This window comes from Giraffa tippelskirchi, chromosome 11, assembly GCF_054371585.1.
Source record: "Giraffa tippelskirchi isolate mGirTip1 chromosome 11, T2T-mGirTip1v1.2.pri, whole genome shotgun sequence".
NCBI classification, from domain to species: domain Eukaryota; kingdom Metazoa; phylum Chordata; class Mammalia; order Artiodactyla; family Giraffidae; genus Giraffa; species Giraffa tippelskirchi.
The window spans coordinates 109,710,977-109,729,584 of record NC_137285.1 but is presented as its reverse complement, the minus strand read 5'-3'; the positions used below and the strand labels follow the sequence as shown (position 1 = coordinate 109,729,584).

Here is an 18,608-nt window from a genome sequence, read left to right as displayed (position 1 = left end):
GAACTCTTTCTGGCTGCCTGGTTACCAGGTCTCAGCCCTGGTATGGATAAAAAAAAATATGGGAGCAACCTGGCATCGCCCTCACCTCTGGCTGCAAACAGGCAGGCCCTCAGGAAGGGCTGCTGGGTCAAACGCTATTTTGCTATTGGTTCATTTTGCAAGTGTATCATCTCCCTGCAGACCTGGGGCCCAAGGTCTGAGGCATGGAGCTCCTGCAAGTAACGGAGAAGGGCCCTCAACATACAGCCCCTATGCTTAACTCACTGCCCAGCGTAGGTGGGCCAGGCAGAGCTGTGTACAAGACACAGATTCTGAGAGCAGATGAAGCCAATGAGCCATGTCCGGCCAGCCTACTCCTTCTTCCAGTTACTGTAATGAGCTCGGGGCTGGTCTCCCTTCCTGTGGCCTCTCTCTCTCCCATCCCTCATGCTGTATCATCAGTACCTTTCTTCTACAGCCTTCAGACTAAATCTTATTTCCTGGGCCTGGTACACAAGATGTCTGACTTCCGTTCTGACCTGCACCAGTGCCCCCCACACCCACTGCTCTGGGCACCAGAACCACATCCTCTCACATCAGCATGCCTTTGCCAACCCCGATACCCCTGCCTGGAACACCTTCCCCTTCCACCCCTGCCTCTTGCATCTGAAGAAGCCACAGGGGTCCTTCAAAACTCAAGATACCATGTCCACATGAGTCTTCTCTCCTTGACCACAGAGTTCACTGTTCCTCTGTGCTTGATGGTGGCACGAGGAGGCACCACGGCACTGGATATCTGTTCCCCTCCTTTGGAAGCAGGGCCACGTCTTCATGATCTTTGCATTCCTATTGCTGTGCCTGGGGTCTGGCATACAGCAGGTGCTCAATAAATATGAGGCGAGTAAATACATCAATGCAGAGAAACCAGAGCACAAGCTGAGTCATGAACGAATTCTTACAGCTTCTCAAGGTGGGCTGCAGGCTACCCTGATGTGCTCGCTATGCTTGGGAGGGAAACTGAGCCATGGAAGAGGACAAAAGAGCTTCTGGAGACATGAGATCCTCCCTGAGCCTCAAACGGAATCAGGATGTGGGGCCCAGCTGCCTGTTGAGGAGAACGAGTGTCCTGCAGACAGAGCTGTGAGCAGCGATGTGGTGGTTCTGCTGGGGCCGGGGGGCAGGGTACCACAGCCATAGCGGCTGCTGGCCTTCAGAATGTCAGGCTGGCTGTGTCTTCATGTTGCTCTCCAGCCCCTTCTCTCTCAGCACACAGTGGAAAGCCGATGCACTTGAGCACCTAAGTGTACATTGCAATTCTGCCATTTAAGAGCTGGGTAGCCCAGGGCATCTTGCTTCACCTCAGTTTTCTCATCTGTTAAATGGGGATAATGAGAACACCTGCCTCATAGAGTTTGGTGAAGACTGACCAAGACAATGAAGTAAATAAAGTGCCTTACACAGTAATCTTGCACAAAAGAGCTGCTCCAACTCCCTGGAGAGACCCCCTGGGGCTGGGGCAGAGGCTTCCGAAGAGAAAGGAGGAGCAGTCAGACCCTGAAAGCTTGGAGAGGAGGTGGAAGCTGAGGCTGAGGCCTCTGCAGAGGACAGAGAGGTCTGATGCTGGTGTAAAAGGGCACCCGAGGGTGAGGGGGGTGGGGAGGAGATGAAGGATGTGGGACAAAGGGGACAGGCTCAGAGAGGGCTGAGCTGGATGCAGAAATGGGAATCTAGGAGTGACCCCAGTCTCTGAGCAGTATAATCCCATCCAGGAAATCCCCCCCTGCCCTGAGAGAGGGCCTGGATCCAGCTTGCCCTCTACATGGAAATTGGAGAATAATCTCTGGAGCTAAGACCCAAGGGACCCCAGCCCAAGGCAGCAGGCAGGCTTGAGGGAAAGAGTACATATAGGCTTGGGACTCTGGTCCACATGCTGACCATGTCACCCCACCTCTCTGTCCTCAGTTCTGACGTCTGTGAAATGGGGTAATAACACCCAGCCGGAGGATTCAATGAGCTCGTGTGTACAATGCACTTAGCAAAGGGCCTGCCCATAGCAGGTGCCCAATAACTATCAGTTATTTTGTTCAGCTCACAGTTCACTGGGGTCTCCTGTCATCCTGTCACAGATACACAGCCAGTGGCAGGGCTCCCCCCTCCAAAGCCCTGAGAGGCAGTTGGCACCAGGGTCTGGCAATCCAATGCCTGGACCTTTCCAGTCAGGCTGTGTTGAGAAACACCTGAATAAGATGGGGAATGGAGGCAGAGACCCTGTGCCCCCAGATACATCACATTCCCAGTGGAATTAAGGTTCCTGAGCCTGAAGTTATAGGAACCCAAGGAGCTCATTGCCAGCCCATAGCCCTATTGAGGAAAGAAACTTGCCATTTGTTGGGTGCACTGTTCAGGTGCATTTTGGAAAAGCAGGAAATGGGGGTGCCTGTTCCAAGGCCTTTCTCTCTGCTCAGTCTGCCCTCTCAAGTTGGTGAAAAAACCTGACATCTTGAATGTTAATTTGCCCCTAGAATTGATTGCTGGGGAAAGTTTGTCCTCTGTTGAATTGGCCTCGACTTTTATTCCTGAAACCTTGATCAGATCGCTCTTTCTCTTGGATACTTGGGGGCAGGGAGGTGTTGGGGGGCAGAGGGTGGTGGACTCCAAGCCAGGTTACATGTTGACTGCAGTAGCCATGTTCTGCCCAGCTTTCCCACCCTCTTCATTTCTTGGCTCTTCTTTTCTTACTTTTAAAAAAGCTTTGATTGTATAGATATCTTTAATCAACTAGTTTCAAGTGCTTTTAGGTAGCCATTAATAATAGATTCACGATTGACTCAGGCTGGGGTTCTGCTCTTTAATGAAGATAGTGATCTTTGCCCAGAATCCCACATTTGTCTGATTTATCTCTGTTTTCTTTAAATACACACTGACTGTTCTATACCAGCTTTGCTGATAACCAAGCCAGAAACCAACGTTCGTGTTACGGATCCCCACACTGAGAGGCAGTGCAGCTGAGTGAACACGGAGTTGGAGTCAAACAGAACTGAGCCTGAATTCCAGCTTTGCCACTAACTGGGTGGGTGAATTAGGGCAAACAGTTTGGCCCTTCTGTACAAAATGAGATCCGTTAATAGTACTCACCTTGCTGGTTTTCATAAGGATTAAATGAAATAGTGTGTGCAGAGGACTTAGCAAAGTACCTGGCACATAGTGAAAGTGTTAAGTCACTCAGTTGTGTCCGACTCTTTGTGACCCCAGGGACTATAGCCCGCCAAGCTCCTCTGTTCATGGGATTTCCGAGGCAAGAATACTGGAGTGGGTTGCCATTTCCTTCTCCAGGGGATCTTCCCGACCCAGGGATCGAACCCAGGTGCCTGCATTGCAGTCAGATTCTTTACCATCTGAGTCACCAGGGAAGTCCTTGGCACATAGTGAGCGCTAATACTAATGATGGTAACGAGAATAACAAGTAACTGCTTTCATTGAGCGCTTGTGGAACATACTCAATACATGCATGACGCACCCTGCACTGAGAAGAATGGTTGCAAGGAGGGCTGCCCGCCTGCCCACTGTCTTTCCACTAACTGAGCCCGGAAGATGCACACAGTACCTGTTCCAGAAGACGGCCCCTGAGATCTTCTGCATCTCCCCCAGGGTGGCGAGGAGGAGCGAGGACTTGCCGCAGCCCACCTGCCCCACGATCATGGTTAGCTGGCCTGCAGGGAGGGAGGGCGGCAGATGGAACTGAGGTCAGAGGGAGTCTGAACAACTACCACCCAGAAGACAGACAGACAGGCAGATAGATATACCCAACTCTAGGGCCCCCACTTGTTCTCCTCCTACCTGGAATCCCCAGGGAGTCTTTTCTTCCTTTGAGCCTTTCCTTCTGGAAACCCACACCCTACCTCTGGCTCCCCATGTCCTTCTACTGCTAATTCCCTGCCCTTTCCTGAGGGCCTGCTTCTCTCTCCAGTGCTCTCCAGTGTGAGCTCAGTGCCTCCCAGTCCCCACAAAGGCCACCCTATCCTTCCCCCTCCCGTACTTTGCTCAAGCTGCTGCTTCTGCTGGACTGTCCACCTTGCTCATGGCCTGAAGGACCCTGCTCATTCTTGGAGTCCCTAGCTCATTCACAGTGCCTTCCCTGGATACTGGGGATTGCCTTTCCTTTTGTGAAGCACCCACTCTGTCTGCAACAGATGGTTTGACATCAAGGCCCCACTGTCTTGCCCTGTCCTTGCTGCTGCTCTCCTACCAAGCACCTGGACTCCCCGAGGAAGGAGCCCAGCCCCTCTCTAGCCTTCGCACCCCAGAGCACCCACCAAGAGTGCACATACAGCAGCTGCTCAATAGGTCCTGATTTTTCTTTTTCTCTCCTTGTCATTCAGTGGAACATGGGGAGGGGGCACTTCAGACATGACTCCAAGGGGGATACCGCTAGACCATGATGGAGGCGTGAGCTGGGCCATACCTCTGGGGATGCGGATTGTGATGTTGGACAGTGTGGGGATTCCATCGGGGGTCCACGTGAAGAAGCCTCCAATGATCTTCATTAGGGGCACCCCACCGACCGGAAGAGAACAGAAAGGCAGCTGAGTTTGGTGTGAATAGTCTTGCCTCCCCTCCTCCATGAAAGCAAAAATAAAAAAAAAACACACCGATTCCAGTCCACCTCCAAGGCAGGGGAGTGGGGGCATGGCCTCCTCATGCAGACCTCTACCTGAGGTGTCCTCCCCAGAGGATGGCCACAGGTCCCCCCACTTGGTGGAGATGGAAGCACTGGCCCTGGTCTCAGGACTCCTATGGACACTACAGGCAGGCAGGGTGACCTCAATTCAGGGCAGAGGGCTCAGGACACAGGTGTCTGGTCCTTCAGATGTTGTGCTTCCTTCTGGAGATGGTGCTGGGTGGCCAAGCATGGAGGTGCAGGGTCTAGGACACACCTGGACACAGCAGTTGTCAGCATCCTCATCTGTGCCAGGGGCCAGGCTCTGCAGTGGATTCGTGAGGCCCTGACAATCCTCCCGGGCTGGACGCTTGCGGTTCACAACCTTGAGGGGCTGGAGTTGGTTAAAGGAGGTGAGGGCCCAGGGGCTGGGAGCTGTGCAAGGAAGCTGAGGCAGGACAACAGCAGGGCTCGAGCTGTAGGCATTAGAGAAATACACCGGGGTGGGGGTGTGGGGCAGGGGGGCACTCACCACCGCCTGGTACTTGCTGGCTTGGCCCTGGGGCGCAGGTTCTCGCGGAGCACACTGCTCCTTGCGGATCTCTGCGCTGGACAGGAACTCGCTCAACTTTTGCACGCTGCAGAGGAAGCGCAGACACCCCTCACCCTGCCGGGGGCAGAGGGGAGGGGAGAGGGAGGAGGGTGAGGCCTGAGAGAGCAGCTCTGAGAAGACTTCAGGTTCCAGCTGTGGCCCCCACAAAGCCCACATGGGAGGGGACAGACCAGGGGCATTCTGTGGGGGCAATAGGAGTTACTATGGTTTGTTAGGGTTGACTAGTCAGCTAGAGTAGGTTAGGGCATGGATTAGGAGGGACTGACTAGTTTTAGGGTTAGTTTAAAGTTAGTGGGTTAGTCTGGTTATTAGACTGAAGGATGGTTGGTGTTGGGCTTTATCAGTTACTATTAGAGTTCTGATAGTTAAGTTTGAATTAGGATTTGTTATTAACCATTGAGTTGGGGCTTCCCTGGTGGCTCAGACAGTAAAGAATCTGCTTGCAATGCAGGAGACCCAGGTTCAATCCTGGGATCAGGAAGATCCCCTGGAGAAGAGAATGGCTAACCACTCCAGTACCCTTTCCTGAAGAATTCCATGGACAGAGGAGCCTGGCAGGCTACAGTCCATGGGGTCACAAAGAGTGAGACATGACTGAGCTACTAACTACACAGCGGACACTGTTAAATGCTTTATAAGAACATAATTGAATCCCCATTAAATAATTTGATCTTGCTGGGGGAGGTGTGGAGGAGGTATTATTCCCAACTCGTGGAGGAAAAGGCTATTCTCCACCCCAAGGAGCTCCTTATGAACTCAGAGGAGGTTCCAGAAGCTTCAGTCTTGATTCTTTCTCTCTTATCCCTAGGGGTGGGCAAGGTGTCTGAGGAATCTTGAGAACTGTTCATATAATCCCACCTTTTGCTTAAATTTCCAACAGCCTGGGGCCACACCACCCCATTTCTGTTCTGGGCACGACACTCCTTCCCCATACAAAGAGCAGACTGCCAGCCTCTGCCTGCTTCTCCCTCTGTCCCCATTCCAACACAGCTTGGTGGGGTGGTGCGGGGGCAAGGAGTGGGAGATGGAGCCGACTTAGGGTAAAGCTTCAGGCTGTGTCCTGTTCCCACTTTCAGCCCAGAGCCTCGTCTCCTTCTTTAAAAAGGCTGTAGCTATCCTGAGGTGAGATGAGGAGTATTTATATAGAAATACTTCTGGGTCAGGCAAGAGATTTCCCATAGTTGTAACACCTTTGAATATATGGGTTCTACACAGAATCATCAGCTGGGGTAGGGGTGGGAGAGGAGAGCTGATCATTAGTAGTCACAACGTCACTAAAAGTGAGTCGGCATAGCTGACCCTGGAAATGGGAGCTAATCCCTTTCCAGCCAGCTACTCCCTAGTGAGATTCTCCTATGACCACAGCTCTGCTGTGTTACGCCCCTCCATCCTAGACCCTCTTTCCATCAGCTACTTCATTCCAACAGCCACCCCTCCTGCCAGCTGCCTCGGACCTGCCAGAGACCAGGAGAAGGATGTCACTTCCCTCAAGGCTGGAGGGGCTTGAGTACAGAGGATGTTTGTTCCTGTCTGGTCCCACTGGTGATAAGGAAGGACACAGCCAGCTCTCCCCAGAGGCACACCCGGCCCTTGCTTTCACAAAGCTAGTTCAGAGGCCTCGGGAGATCTTCACACTCCAGCTGTGGCATTCCCCAGCCAGAGCCTCAGCCTTCTACCTCCAGGCTTTCACTCCCACGAAGGCGATGCCTCTGGGAGAGTGGCAGAGTCACCACTGGGCTCTTGAGCCCTGAAGTGGGGCCTCCCAGCATGCAGGCCAGTTGGAGACAGGGGGTGCAGGTGCTTGAGGAAAGCCTCTTCACCGACTGGGACTGTGAAGGCGTTGAGTCCCGTGGAGAGGCTGTGGGTGTTCAGCTTGGGGAAGACAAAGATTTCAGGGATGCCTTCTAACATCTGTGGGGCTGTCATGTGGGAGAGGGATGACGTTCATTCTGAGTGGCTCTGGAAGGCAGAACTTGGACCAATGGTTAGAATTTATGAGGATATACCAAGTTTAGCTTGTTTTTTATGGAGTTATCTTGAAGGTGACATTGAGTTCCCTCTCCTTGGAAGACATAAGAAATTTGGCTAGTCCTTCTTGGGGATGGTGTGGAGGGAAGCACCACATGGCCTTTGTCCCTCTGACCAACCACAACCAGCTTCAGCGAAGCCCACATCAACGGGCAGGCGTGTCCTAGGACCAAACAGCTGTGGTTGCCATGGTCACCGGAGTGAGCCTGGGTCTGACACATGAGCAGCCTGTCACCCTGGCTGGAACCCTCCTCTCACCTGACCAGAGCTTTGACTGTGGACCGGACCACGCTGGACAGCAGGAACAGTGGTGTGACCAGGATGTGGAAGAGGGAGAGGGAGGCGAAGGCCACCGAGGGCGAGAAGTCGGCCTCTCTGAAGAAGCTGACGTGGCCCACGAAGGTCTGTGGACAAAGGCACAAATCAGACGGAGCAGAGCATGATTCAGGGCACGGGCCCCTCCCACACTGGCGGGCCTCAGTCCCCGGGGGAGGAAACCAGAAGCGGGGAGCAAGGGATCCAGGGGAACTTCTGGTTGGAGATGCTGTCATCCTCAGAGTCACCTCACGGAACCATCCCTCCTGGCCCTGCCTCCTTCATTCCAGGAACACCAGGAGCCCTCAGGTTAGGTCAGCTCTGCCCACTCTCAGACGACAGTCCTCAGCCAGAAAATGTAAACATGCTAATTACAAAACCACCTCCTCAGCTGTGCCCCCAGCCTCCGGCTACCTGGCTTGGCTCGGTAGCCTCTGTTACCCAGAGCTCCCCAGGAGCCAGGCCGGGAACCAGCCCAATAAATCATGTTGAAAGTGAATTCCCAAGCGTGACTGACAGGCTGTGAACTTGACACAGTTCAGGGACTCCAGCCCCCGGGGGAAAGAAATGCATCTTTTTAAAGAACTGCAGCGGTCACAGAAGCCAAGGATGGGAGTCCTGAGAGAAGGGGCTGTGGGCATGTGGCCTTTCTGGAGGGGAGTGCTGCTGGCCCCCACTGCTCAGCTCCCACACAGCTTTGGCCAAAATTACTTTAGAAAACCACTACTGTGATATTTAATGACATGGAGAATTGTTCGTGTCATATTCTTAACTTTTAAAAAGGTTGCAAAACTGCGTGTGAAGCACAATCCTATTTTTGTAAAAATGCTGTATTCTGTGACTCAAGAAAAGACTGGAAAGAAACACACTGAAGTTGTTGCCAGTGGGATTGTGGGTGATTTAAGTTCTCTTTGCCTTTTCCCTTCTGAATTTCCCAACATTTCTACAAAAACATGTCTCACTTTTATAATAAAGAAGTTTGATGGCAATTTTTTAAAGAAAGTTTAATTGCTCTCGAGACTAAGCATCAGGTCTTCCAGGCTGGGAGGCAGAGGTCTTGTCTGCCTGGAGTGGGGAGTGGAGGAGGGACCAGCTCCATATACAGACAGACTTGCCATCCATGACCCTATTCTAAGTCCCCCTGCTGAACCTAGCTTCTGAAGCCCCTGTGCAGAAAGGCCAAACCCTGGGAATCTCTCTCTCCAGACATCCCCACTGCCCCCCTCCCCAATGGGAGATGGAGAAAGGATCCACTTACGATGAGGACAGCTGCAATGGGGATGGCCGTGTTCATGAAAACTGCAGAGGAAGCACAGAGGGAGTTTAGTGGGATGAAGAAGACAGCTGGAGGTGAAGCTGCCCAGGTTGGACTGGAGGGAGGGAAGCCTCCGGGGTCCTTACTTAGACTGCAGGGTGAAGCTGGGGTGTGGGAGGGGTGGAAATCTTAGCCCTGAGGCACCTCTAGCTCCTTACCATGTGCCCTCAAGATGCTTATCCTCTGTCCCTGAGTCTTAAGCATCTAAAGAAAGACTGAAATGCTTTCACTCTGCTCCGTGTGGACAGTGTGAAGAAAGCCCTGTGAGAAAGTGGCAGGGGGAAGGATTGGAGAGTTGGCCGCCTGTGGTCAACCATGAGGTCAGCAGCATGTGTCTCTAGGGGTACCAAGTTGCTTCCCCTTCCTCTGTCTCTGGTCTCTGAATCTCCCCGGACTGAAGCTTAGAGAATTCCTAGTCTCCCATGGCTTTCCCATGGAGAAGGAAATGGCAAACCACTCCAGAATCCTTGCCTGGAAAATCCCATAGACAAAGGAGCCTGGTGGGCTGCAGTCTATGGGGTCGCAAAGAGTCGGGCACGACTGAGCGACTAACACTTTCACTTTCACGGCTCTTAGAACTTCCCTGGTGGCTCAGATGGTAAAGAATCTGCCTGCAATGTGGGAGATCTGGGTACAATCCCTGGGTCAGGAAGATCCCCTGGAGGAGGAAATGGCAACCCACTCCAGTATTCTTGACTGGAGAATCCCCATGCACAGAGGAGCCTGATGGGCTACAGTCTATGAAGTTGCAAAGAGTCAGACACTACTGAGCAACTAACACTTTCACTCTCACATGGCTCTTAAGAAGGATTTCAAACTCATTCACACTGAGGTATTAGTGACTGAGGACAGCTCGAAGCAGGGACTGCCTTAGCTCTAAGGCTGAGAGTCCATGCCTAAGTGGGGCAGTCGGTTTCCTGCAACAGAGGCCCCTTCTTCGTTCTGTTTACAGTGCGGGGGACCCCAAAGATCAAAGAGATCTGGACTTAAAGTCAGAGAAGGGTGGAGTCCTCATTTTTTCTAACCTGTATAATCTTGGGCTGATCCTTTACCTCCCTGGACCTTAGTTTCTTCCCCCTGAGTTTTGTTAACTTGTAACTACTTGTTCCCACACTCAGGCGCTCTCCAAGGTGAGAGCAGGTAATGTAGGGAATGGGCTCCATGAAGCCTCAGAGCTATCCGAGTATTACACCTCCCAGGCGGCTAGCTTAGCCCTGCTCCTCTGGCCCAATCTGTGAGATGCCTGAGGCAGCCCTGACACCGGGCCCAAACTTTCAGAGAGAGCAGCCCTCCTGGAGTAAGAGATGCCCATTCTAGCTGCCACCTTCCCACCTCCTCCCCCTTCCTTCCTGGAGCCTCTTCCAAGCCAGCCAAGAGTCTGGTTCTGCAACTAGCCAGATGAAACCAGAAGGGGCCAGGAGCCAGAGGCCAAGGGCTCAGCCTGTGCAAATGGCCCCTGTTCAGTGAATGGTGAAGCGTCTGACACTCTGAAGAATTCCAGACTTTCAACACCATTCCAAGAAGCTGACTGTGTACTTACTGCAAGAGTCCAGCACCAGCGAGAACCTCCACTGTGTGCTGGAGATGTGGAACCCCAAGGGAGTGGAAGAACGTGGTCCCTGCCCTCATGGGGCTCCCAGTCTGAGGAAGGAGATAAAGAACTATGCTCCCAGGAGGCACCTTATAGGATGGGAGACAGGGAACATGCCCCTGTGGGGCTCTCAAGCAAATAGGAAAGACATTGTTCCCATCTTTGGGAAATTCCTGATCTATGGGCCCTGCCATTGGAGAGCTCCCTGTCTCATGGAGAAGATATGGCTGGAGCCCTTGGGGCACTGCCCACCTCTCTGACCACAAGGCTTTTTGTCAACACTATATCATACATGACGATGCTTTGACTGGTCTTCCTGGATGAAGGCTCCATGGTCTCCTGGTGCCCACCACAATGCCACAGCCCTCCCTCATGGCCCTCTTATACTGCAGGGGGCAGGACAAGCAGTATTGGTTTTCCCACAACACAGGGAACCCAGAGCTGGGACACAGGACACAGCATGGCCATCACTGGCTGGGGAGAGGGAGGGAGAGGAGGCTGTCCATCAGGCCTGGGCCCTTGACCATCAACATACAGCTGGAAAGACAGGTAGCCTCGCCCTCCCCTGCAGGCAGTTCCTGCACGGAGCTCCCTCAGGGCAGATGGCACCTTCGGTTCCTCTCCTGTCCAGCCTGTCACAGGAACTTGTGCACCGCACCCTGCCCCAGGCCAAGACCCCTCCCACACAGGTGGGGGCTCAGCTCCCCGCTAAAGAACAGGCCCGGAAGTTAGATTATAAATGGGTACAACTCGCTCAGAAAGCAATCTGGTGCTTCGTAGCTAGAGCTGCACAGAAGTTCAGACCTTCTGATCCTGTAATCCCTCTCCTGGGAATTTATCCTGAATAATCACTCAAGAGAAGCACAAAGCTCTAAGGAAGACGGTGTTAGCCGCAGCACTATCTGTCACAGCAAAACAAAAACCACAACCACAGCAAAGAAGCACTGAAACGAAGTAAACTGGAAACATCTAACAGGAGCAGCTGTTTTAGTAAATGAGGGACAGCAATTCCAGGCAGACTTTACAGTCAGGAAATGTGTGATAATGGACATTTTGTTCTACTCCATGTTTTCCTTGGTCATGATTTTTTAATTTATATATATTTTTTCTATTTTATTGTCCTCATTCTTGTAGCTGCCTGAACTCCTTTGAGGAATGAGACCAGCTATACATAAATCTGAAAAGGAGCATTCCAAAGCTGATGCAGCAACATGCAGAACACAAGTGATATATAATTAACTTCTGTCTGGTTCTGGCTATTGTATGGAGACGCTAAAAATGAAAATGTTATTTTCCATTGTCCTCATTCTCTTCTGGAAGGATGGCCTTTTTACAGGGAGCTCTGGGTCACTTTCAGGGGTGGGGGTTGGGTGAATAGACTCGCCAGCTGCTTGCGTTTTAAAGGCCTCTCTGAAGATCAGCCCATTAGGACCTGGGGTGAACACAGCTGGAACTGGGGGTGTCGGTGCCAGAGACTGGGAGGTGTTAGCCGCAGGCATGCTGCAGGGTCTGGCATCTCTCTGCACTCAGCAGACCCTCCTGTGGCTGGGATGAAGGTATGGTGGGGTGGGAAGGGAGCTGGGCATCCCTTCAAGCTGTCATGGCTTGAAGACCTGAGGCCTTGCCTCCATTTCCCTGAACCACATAAGGGCCTATAGGAGGAGTGGGAAATAAGACCAAGAATAGATTTCTCTCCAACTTTGGCATGGGGTAGGCTGACTCACTTTGATGTGATCTAGGAAAAAATTAAAAAAAGAAAAACATGACAGTACTCAAACCTTGAATGTTGGGGAGTAGGAAATACTGTTAAATAACACGAAGTGAAAGCAGAAGATTACGAAATGAGGTGTGAGTGTGATGCTGTTATGGAAAAGTTTAGTTGCGTGTAGGCAGGCCTGAAAGGCCACCTTCAAAAGGGAAAGCCTTTCTGCAACAGTGCAGAGATAAGGATAGGTATTGTTTTAATAACCTTCTCCTCCTTTAAGAAATATGCATTCAGAAATTGAGGGTCTCCTCTGTTCCAGGCATTGTGTTCCAGGCAACCAACACAACCTCTCACTACTGAGGGGTACAGTAGTGAACAACTATGTCACCCCTCAAACAAAACAAAATAACACATCCACTGAAAACAAAGCAGGGCTCAGATAACCCGCTCCCCACTGGCTTTGGTCAAGGAATGCTGCCCCGCCTGTGGGTGCCAGCCCCCACACTGTAATAACGAGAGCTTTTCATCTCCAAAGCATTGATAAATATTTCAGAAGCCACAGGTCGCGGAGTCACAGTGAGCCATTTGTGCCTCTGGTTAAGTTCACGTCCTCTCCCCAGGGCCAGGGGAGAAGCTGCCGGCTCACAGTGGGGCAGGCTGCCCCTGCAAGAGTGCTGTTCAGTGAAGTCAAGAGAGGGAAGGAAAGCAGGTTTACGGTGTGTCCGGCGCTGGAGGTGGTGGAAGTGAGGCAGGAGGCTCACAGCCCACTGAGTTCTGCCTCCAGCTCCCCCCCACCCCCCACCGCCCCTGGCCACCCAGCGCACCTGCTCCCGAGGCAGGCCAGGATATGCATCAGCAGCCCACTGCGGCTGCACCAGCTGGCAGGAGGAAGAACAGATGCTGCAGAAGTCCAGAGAAGCTGGAGAAGTCTGGAGGTCACCTTGTCCCCAGATACGGGCTGTCCTCAGTTAGGGCCTCCGCCCAGGGGTAAAGAGGGAGCTTAAGACTTGCCAAGAATAGCCAGGCCCTGGGTTTCCAGGAGGGGCAGGTGCTGGGTGCTCCGTGAATGGCAGAGCTGGGTTTGGTGGGGGGGATTTGTTTTTGGTTTTTCAGGACACAGTATGAGGCCAGTCACATTTATCCAATGTGAACCACCTGAGTGTGGTTCTGACCCGACTGGGAAGAGGGAAGGCTCCCGACCACAGAACATTGGAAAAGATGGCAAACCCGTCTTTCCTTTAAACTCCTTCAAAGCCTCCCTGCCTCGGGAGAAAACCCAGTGCACAAGATGCAGCACTATCTGCCTGTGATCTTTGCTCATAGCAGTATATTCGTCTTGAAGATGCTGTCGTCCTTTTCACTTCTTGGCCTTTGAGCCTGGAATAGTCTTCCCTTACTCGACTGAAATATGATTCTTTGGGCATCAGCAGCGGGTTTCACCTAGCACAAGCCTTCCTTGACACCCACCACCCCTAAGCCTAGGTTGGGTGCCATTCCGATGGATTCCCCTTTCTGCTCCTGTCACTCATGGCACAGTTGCTCATCTGGCTTCTCTACTACACCGTGAGCAGCCTGCAGCAGGGACTGGTACTTCTTCTCACCACCTGGCATCCTCCAGGCCCTGACACATAGTAGGTGCTCAGTAAATATCTATTACATATGGGAATGAAATAAAAGAGGCCAGGGCCAGGAGTGCACCATGAAAGCAAACCTGGGGGATTTAGAACTGACCACAGGCATGGCCCCTGTTCACGTCATGGTCTCCCACAAGACGCAGAGGGCAAAGGCCATGCAGCCTCCTCTCTAACGCCCAGGGCCTCAGTAGAGTCTGGCAAAGAGAGAAGGCTCTGGAATGAGTGCTGCACAAAGGACAGAATGAACGGGCAGCATGTCGGCTCGATGGCGGTTAGGGCCTGGGACCCTTCTGTCACCTTTGTAGAGCTTGTCCTCCAATTCATGGCTGGACTGGACACCTAGAGCTATGTGGGTACTGCAAGAAAACAAGGGTGGGACTGACTTCTAAGAGGAGTGAGCACAGAACTCACCCTCACCCCCGCTTTTCCTCATTTGATCTTCTACCTACTAAAACCTGGCCTGTGCCAGGTGCAGCCAAACCTCCTCCTGCATGAAGCTCTGTGTGCACTCCCTGCCCACGTGGGCTTCCTTCTTCTCTGTTCTCTGCCATTTATTGGCTGAGGACCTCAGAGAGTTGTTTCACTTCCCTGAGCCTCAGTCTTTCCTACCGTGAAATGGGACAACAGGGCTACACAACTTACAGAGGTGTGAGGGTTAGTGCAGTCAGGCTCGCTGAGCAGCCAGTGCAGAGCAGGTCCCGTGGTTGAGCACTCCCAGCCACACTGTCTCATGTATGTGAGCTCTGACTTCTCAGCAGAGTATAAACTCCACGAGAACAGGAGCACATCTTTTGGCCTCTTGAGTGCTTAACACAGGGCAGGGCTCACTCAGTGCCATCTGAGTAACTCACATCTGTTTTTCTTCAAGAGGAAATACGCATTCTGGATTTTGATAGCAGGGAAACTGCACTCATTTCCTTTTCACCCCCTTGTGCTGACCTGCCCTGCACCAGCTCAGGGCTCCACACACACTCCACAGTGATGCTGACATTGAGACCATCAGATAGAGTGTCAGAGGTAACCTTGTCTGCCTGACCGTCTGACTGCCTGATGTACGGTGACCAGACTAAAAACTCAGCAGGCAGCACCACCGATGGGCCCCATTAGGAAACGCGACTCCAGGGCTCTGTTGTGGTGTCAGGACCCCACGGTTGGTGCTACAGGTGAGAATGAAAGATGCCCCATTACCTCAAGCCTTATCACCTGTGTCCTAATTCCAGGTGACAGAGAGCATAAAGCAGGAAGTCCAGGAGGACGTAAATGAAAACACACTCAAAGCCAGTAACTGCAGCCTGGCAGTGCCCCTAACCTGTCTCTCCCCATCCCACCACCAACCAACAGAGAGAAACCCATCCCAGGAAGGGCGAACACCCAGCGAGCAGCACTTGGCTTTCCAAGTTCTCTCTCTCCGAGGGCTTTTCCTGTTCCCCTCTCTGCCTTCTCCCATGGACCAGTCTGGGCTGCTCTGTTTACCTTTCTAGGTCACCAAGTACTGGACAGGGGAGGGGCCCTGGACAGACCCCTGCATAGCTCCAGAGCCCCTGATTCCTTCCAGAGACATCTCAGCTCTGGACAACATGCAGTATTCTTGCCCTAGGTCCTCCTGCCCCAAACCCTTCACAAAGCCATGGCTTGTTGTCTGGGGGCCCATAGAACAAAGAGCATTTATTAGACAGGCTTCAATGGGCTAGCCCAGAAACCTAGGCATCTTATAATACTGTTTACATAGGAAGCCATGTCCCAGCGGGTTGCAGTTCAGATCGCAGGAAATGAGCATACATTTCCTAGATGCAAAGGGGCTTCCACATGCCCCCGTCTATATGACCCAAGGCTGCCTCTACCTTGCTGCCGGGAATCTTGGGGACTTGGTGCCCCCAATTTCCTTACTGCTTCCCTTCTCTCTTTCCCACTGTAGCAACGGTAAGCCTGCCCCACTCCACCCTGACACATTCTTGTTGGGAGGGAGAAGCCCTCCTCTACGTCAACAGCTGTTCCTCCCGATGGGCTGCCTGGAAGCCAAGTGTCTGTAACTCACGGAGCTGAACACAGTGTGGGGTTATTGTTACCACGACCAGGCCCAGGGGTAGGCAGAGCTGACAGACAGGCTGCAGAAGGCCTGGGGTTGTGGACACTGGTGTCCCTGAGCTCTCCAGAGGCTCCTTCCCAATTTCTCCTTCTGTCAAGTGCTCACAAAAGTCTCTCGGACTGCAAGGAGATCCAGCCAGTCAATCCTAAAGGGAATCTTTCCTGAATATTCATTGGAAGGACTGATGCTGAAGCTGAAACTCCAATACTTTGGCCACCTGATGAGAAGAACTGACTTATTGGAAAAGACCCTGATGCTGGGAAAGATTGAAGACAGGAGGAGAAGGGGATGACAGAGGATGAGATGGTTGGATGGCATCACCGACTCAATGGACATGAGTTTGAGTAAGCTCTGGGAGTTGGGGATGGACAGGGAAGCCTGGCGGGCTGCAGTCCATGGGGTCGCAAAGAGTTGAACACGACTGAGCGAATGAACTGAACTGATCAAGTGCTCAGTCCAGGAGGAGGCCACAGGGTCATGGCTGAGGAACCTGGAGTGTCTCGATGAGGAGTCCAGGAAGCCTGCCATGCTCATCTCTCCGTTCTGAGAATATCAGCTCTTAGCAGGATTTCCTGCAGAAAGATGCCACGGCTGGTGCCATGGTGGTGGATGGGCTGGTCACTGGTGCACGGACCAGGATCTGTCCTGTGCTGTCTGGCTGGACACAAGGAGGTACTCAGTGCAAGCCTTGCCCTGTGAGAACCTTCAGGTTGAATGCAGGCCACTTTGCCCTGCCAGACCCTCTCTCTAGGCAGTGGACTGCTAGGAACACACAGATGATTTGAATGCCATCTCATTCCCCCTGTGCCTCTCTGGGAAATACAGTCAGTGCACCCTCCACTGCTGCCCATTGCTGGCATGCCCACACATATGTCTCTTCCTGGCACACCAAAAGAACCAGCTTCAGTTGGCAAAGGGGGTTGTAGTGTCTATCTCTCCTAATTTCCTTCTTTGTTTCCCATTCCCATCAAAGCCCATTCTAGGTTGCGTCTCTTCCATTCAGAGACCACAGCCTGAAAACGGTGTTCCATTGTGTCCTAAGTTTTCTTCACCTCATTTAGGTTCTCAGCTCTGAGAGTCTCAGAGATTCCAGAGAATCTAGTCTGAGCCATGCTATTAATCTCAGAAGTGACCTCAGGGAGATACCCACTCTGGGCCTCAATTTCCCATCTGTAAAATGGTTCTCTCAACTTGCAAAAACATTTCCCATTTACTTCTCCCTGCAACATTCTGTGTAATTTCCACAGATATATCTTTTTATTCACAAATCCCCTCTTCAGCTATGTGAATTCCTTTAACCTGTACACTGAGTTCTTGCCCTTTTATTTTTTCTCTTCCCCTCAGCCCTTCCTACGAAAATGGCTCTTAAACTTGGCAGATCAGGGAATCAGTATGGGGTCTTCTAGCTGCTAAATATCTACATCCTGATTATGTACTTGGGCAGTAACTGCAAAGGGGTGAGTCCATGGGGCCACTAGACCAACTGTGGAGATAAACTTAAGCCAGGACTCCATCCACTGCCTGACCTCTATATGCTCACTCTGACCAGGGAGCCATCTGAATTCAAGAACTGAATTTCTAATTTTGAGAAGTTCTTTTGGCTTTCTTTTTGCTGTTTTGCCTTGTGCCTTCCTTTAGCTCTTTAGTTATTTTAACACATATATTTTATTATCTCTCTCAAACTATTCTATCATCTCTAGGTATTGAAGAACTAATTCTATTTTTGCATTTGCTGACTCTCACTTTGATGGTGCATCTTTTCTGGTGGATTTCAATTTCTTTATTATCAGCTCATTATTTAACAGGAATGTTTGCCACTGGAGTCCTATGTTCTCTGGAAAATGGTTTTAATATGTGTATCTTCTGGGACCATAAGAGTTTTTATCAGTTTTGGGTTTTTTTCTCTATTTTCTGGATTTGGGCTTCCCAAACCACTTGGCTAATGTAAATTCAGTCCCTGTACCTGTAAGTACCTCAAGTTTGAGCTTTTGTTCTTTAAAGAGAAAATTTCTCACTCTTATGGCTTCAGGGAGGCAAAAGCTCCCTTGTAGCTTCCTTAGGGCAGTGGCAGCTCAGCCTGACTTATCGAAAAGAAGTCCTCACACTTGGGAGAATTCAAAACTGTTGTTATTTATTCATTTATTGATGCCTCTCAATAACATATCAGCTTAGTAAGACATTAAAGACCACATCTGTCTTTCTCATCACAATATCTTGAGGGCCAGCCCAGTGTCCTGCACATGACAGGCTCTCAATACAGTTGCTGGATCAATGGCTGAGAACACTGCTTTCTGGCAGCTCTGTTATAAGAGGCAGTTCGATCATCCCTGGATGGGATGGTCCCAAAGTCTCTTGCTTCTGCACCCCTACTTCCTCCTCTAGCCCTGACACCCTATCCTGGCATGTAGGCAGCAGCACACAGTGCTGGCTGGTTGGCAGAGGCGGGGGTTACTCACTGGAGATGGAGGTGAAGATGGCGAACGCCCTGAGGCTGGTCATCTCCTTCTTGCGGGTCATCTCTACCCGCGTGCGGAAGATGTTCTCCCAGGCATACAGCTTGAGCAACTTGATGCCACGGAGCATCTCGTTGGTCTGCTTCAGCCTCTCATTGGAGTACTCCTGCCAGAAGTCACCAAGTCAGAGGAGGGTTTCCTTTGCCCCCATCCCACCCAAGAGGAAGGAGCT

At 51.7% G+C, this 18,608-nt stretch overlaps 1 protein-coding gene across 12 annotated transcripts in view; it reads right to left on the bottom strand.

The window, feature by feature from the left end:
* The window catches only part of ABCC8 (ATP binding cassette subfamily C member 8), an 80,743-nt gene that overhangs the window by 28,780 nt on the left and 33,355 nt on the right, over positions 1 to 18,608 (bottom strand). For all 12 annotated transcript variants that reach the window (XM_081541461.1, XM_081541469.1, XM_081541464.1 and 9 more), the window contains 7 exons: positions 18,380 to 18,542; positions 8,851 to 8,891; positions 7,536 to 7,681; positions 5,169 to 5,274; positions 4,914 to 5,030; positions 4,442 to 4,517; positions 3,584 to 3,689 (listed from right to left, as the gene is read on the bottom strand). In XM_081541461.1, the coding sequence (XP_081397587.1) occupies positions 3,584 to 3,689; positions 4,442 to 4,517; positions 4,914 to 5,030; positions 5,169 to 5,274; positions 7,536 to 7,681; positions 8,851 to 8,891; positions 18,380 to 18,542 (755 nt within the window). The remainder of the gene's footprint in view (positions 1 to 3,583; positions 3,690 to 4,441; positions 4,518 to 4,913; positions 5,031 to 5,168; positions 5,275 to 7,535; positions 7,682 to 8,850; positions 8,892 to 18,379; positions 18,543 to 18,608) is intronic.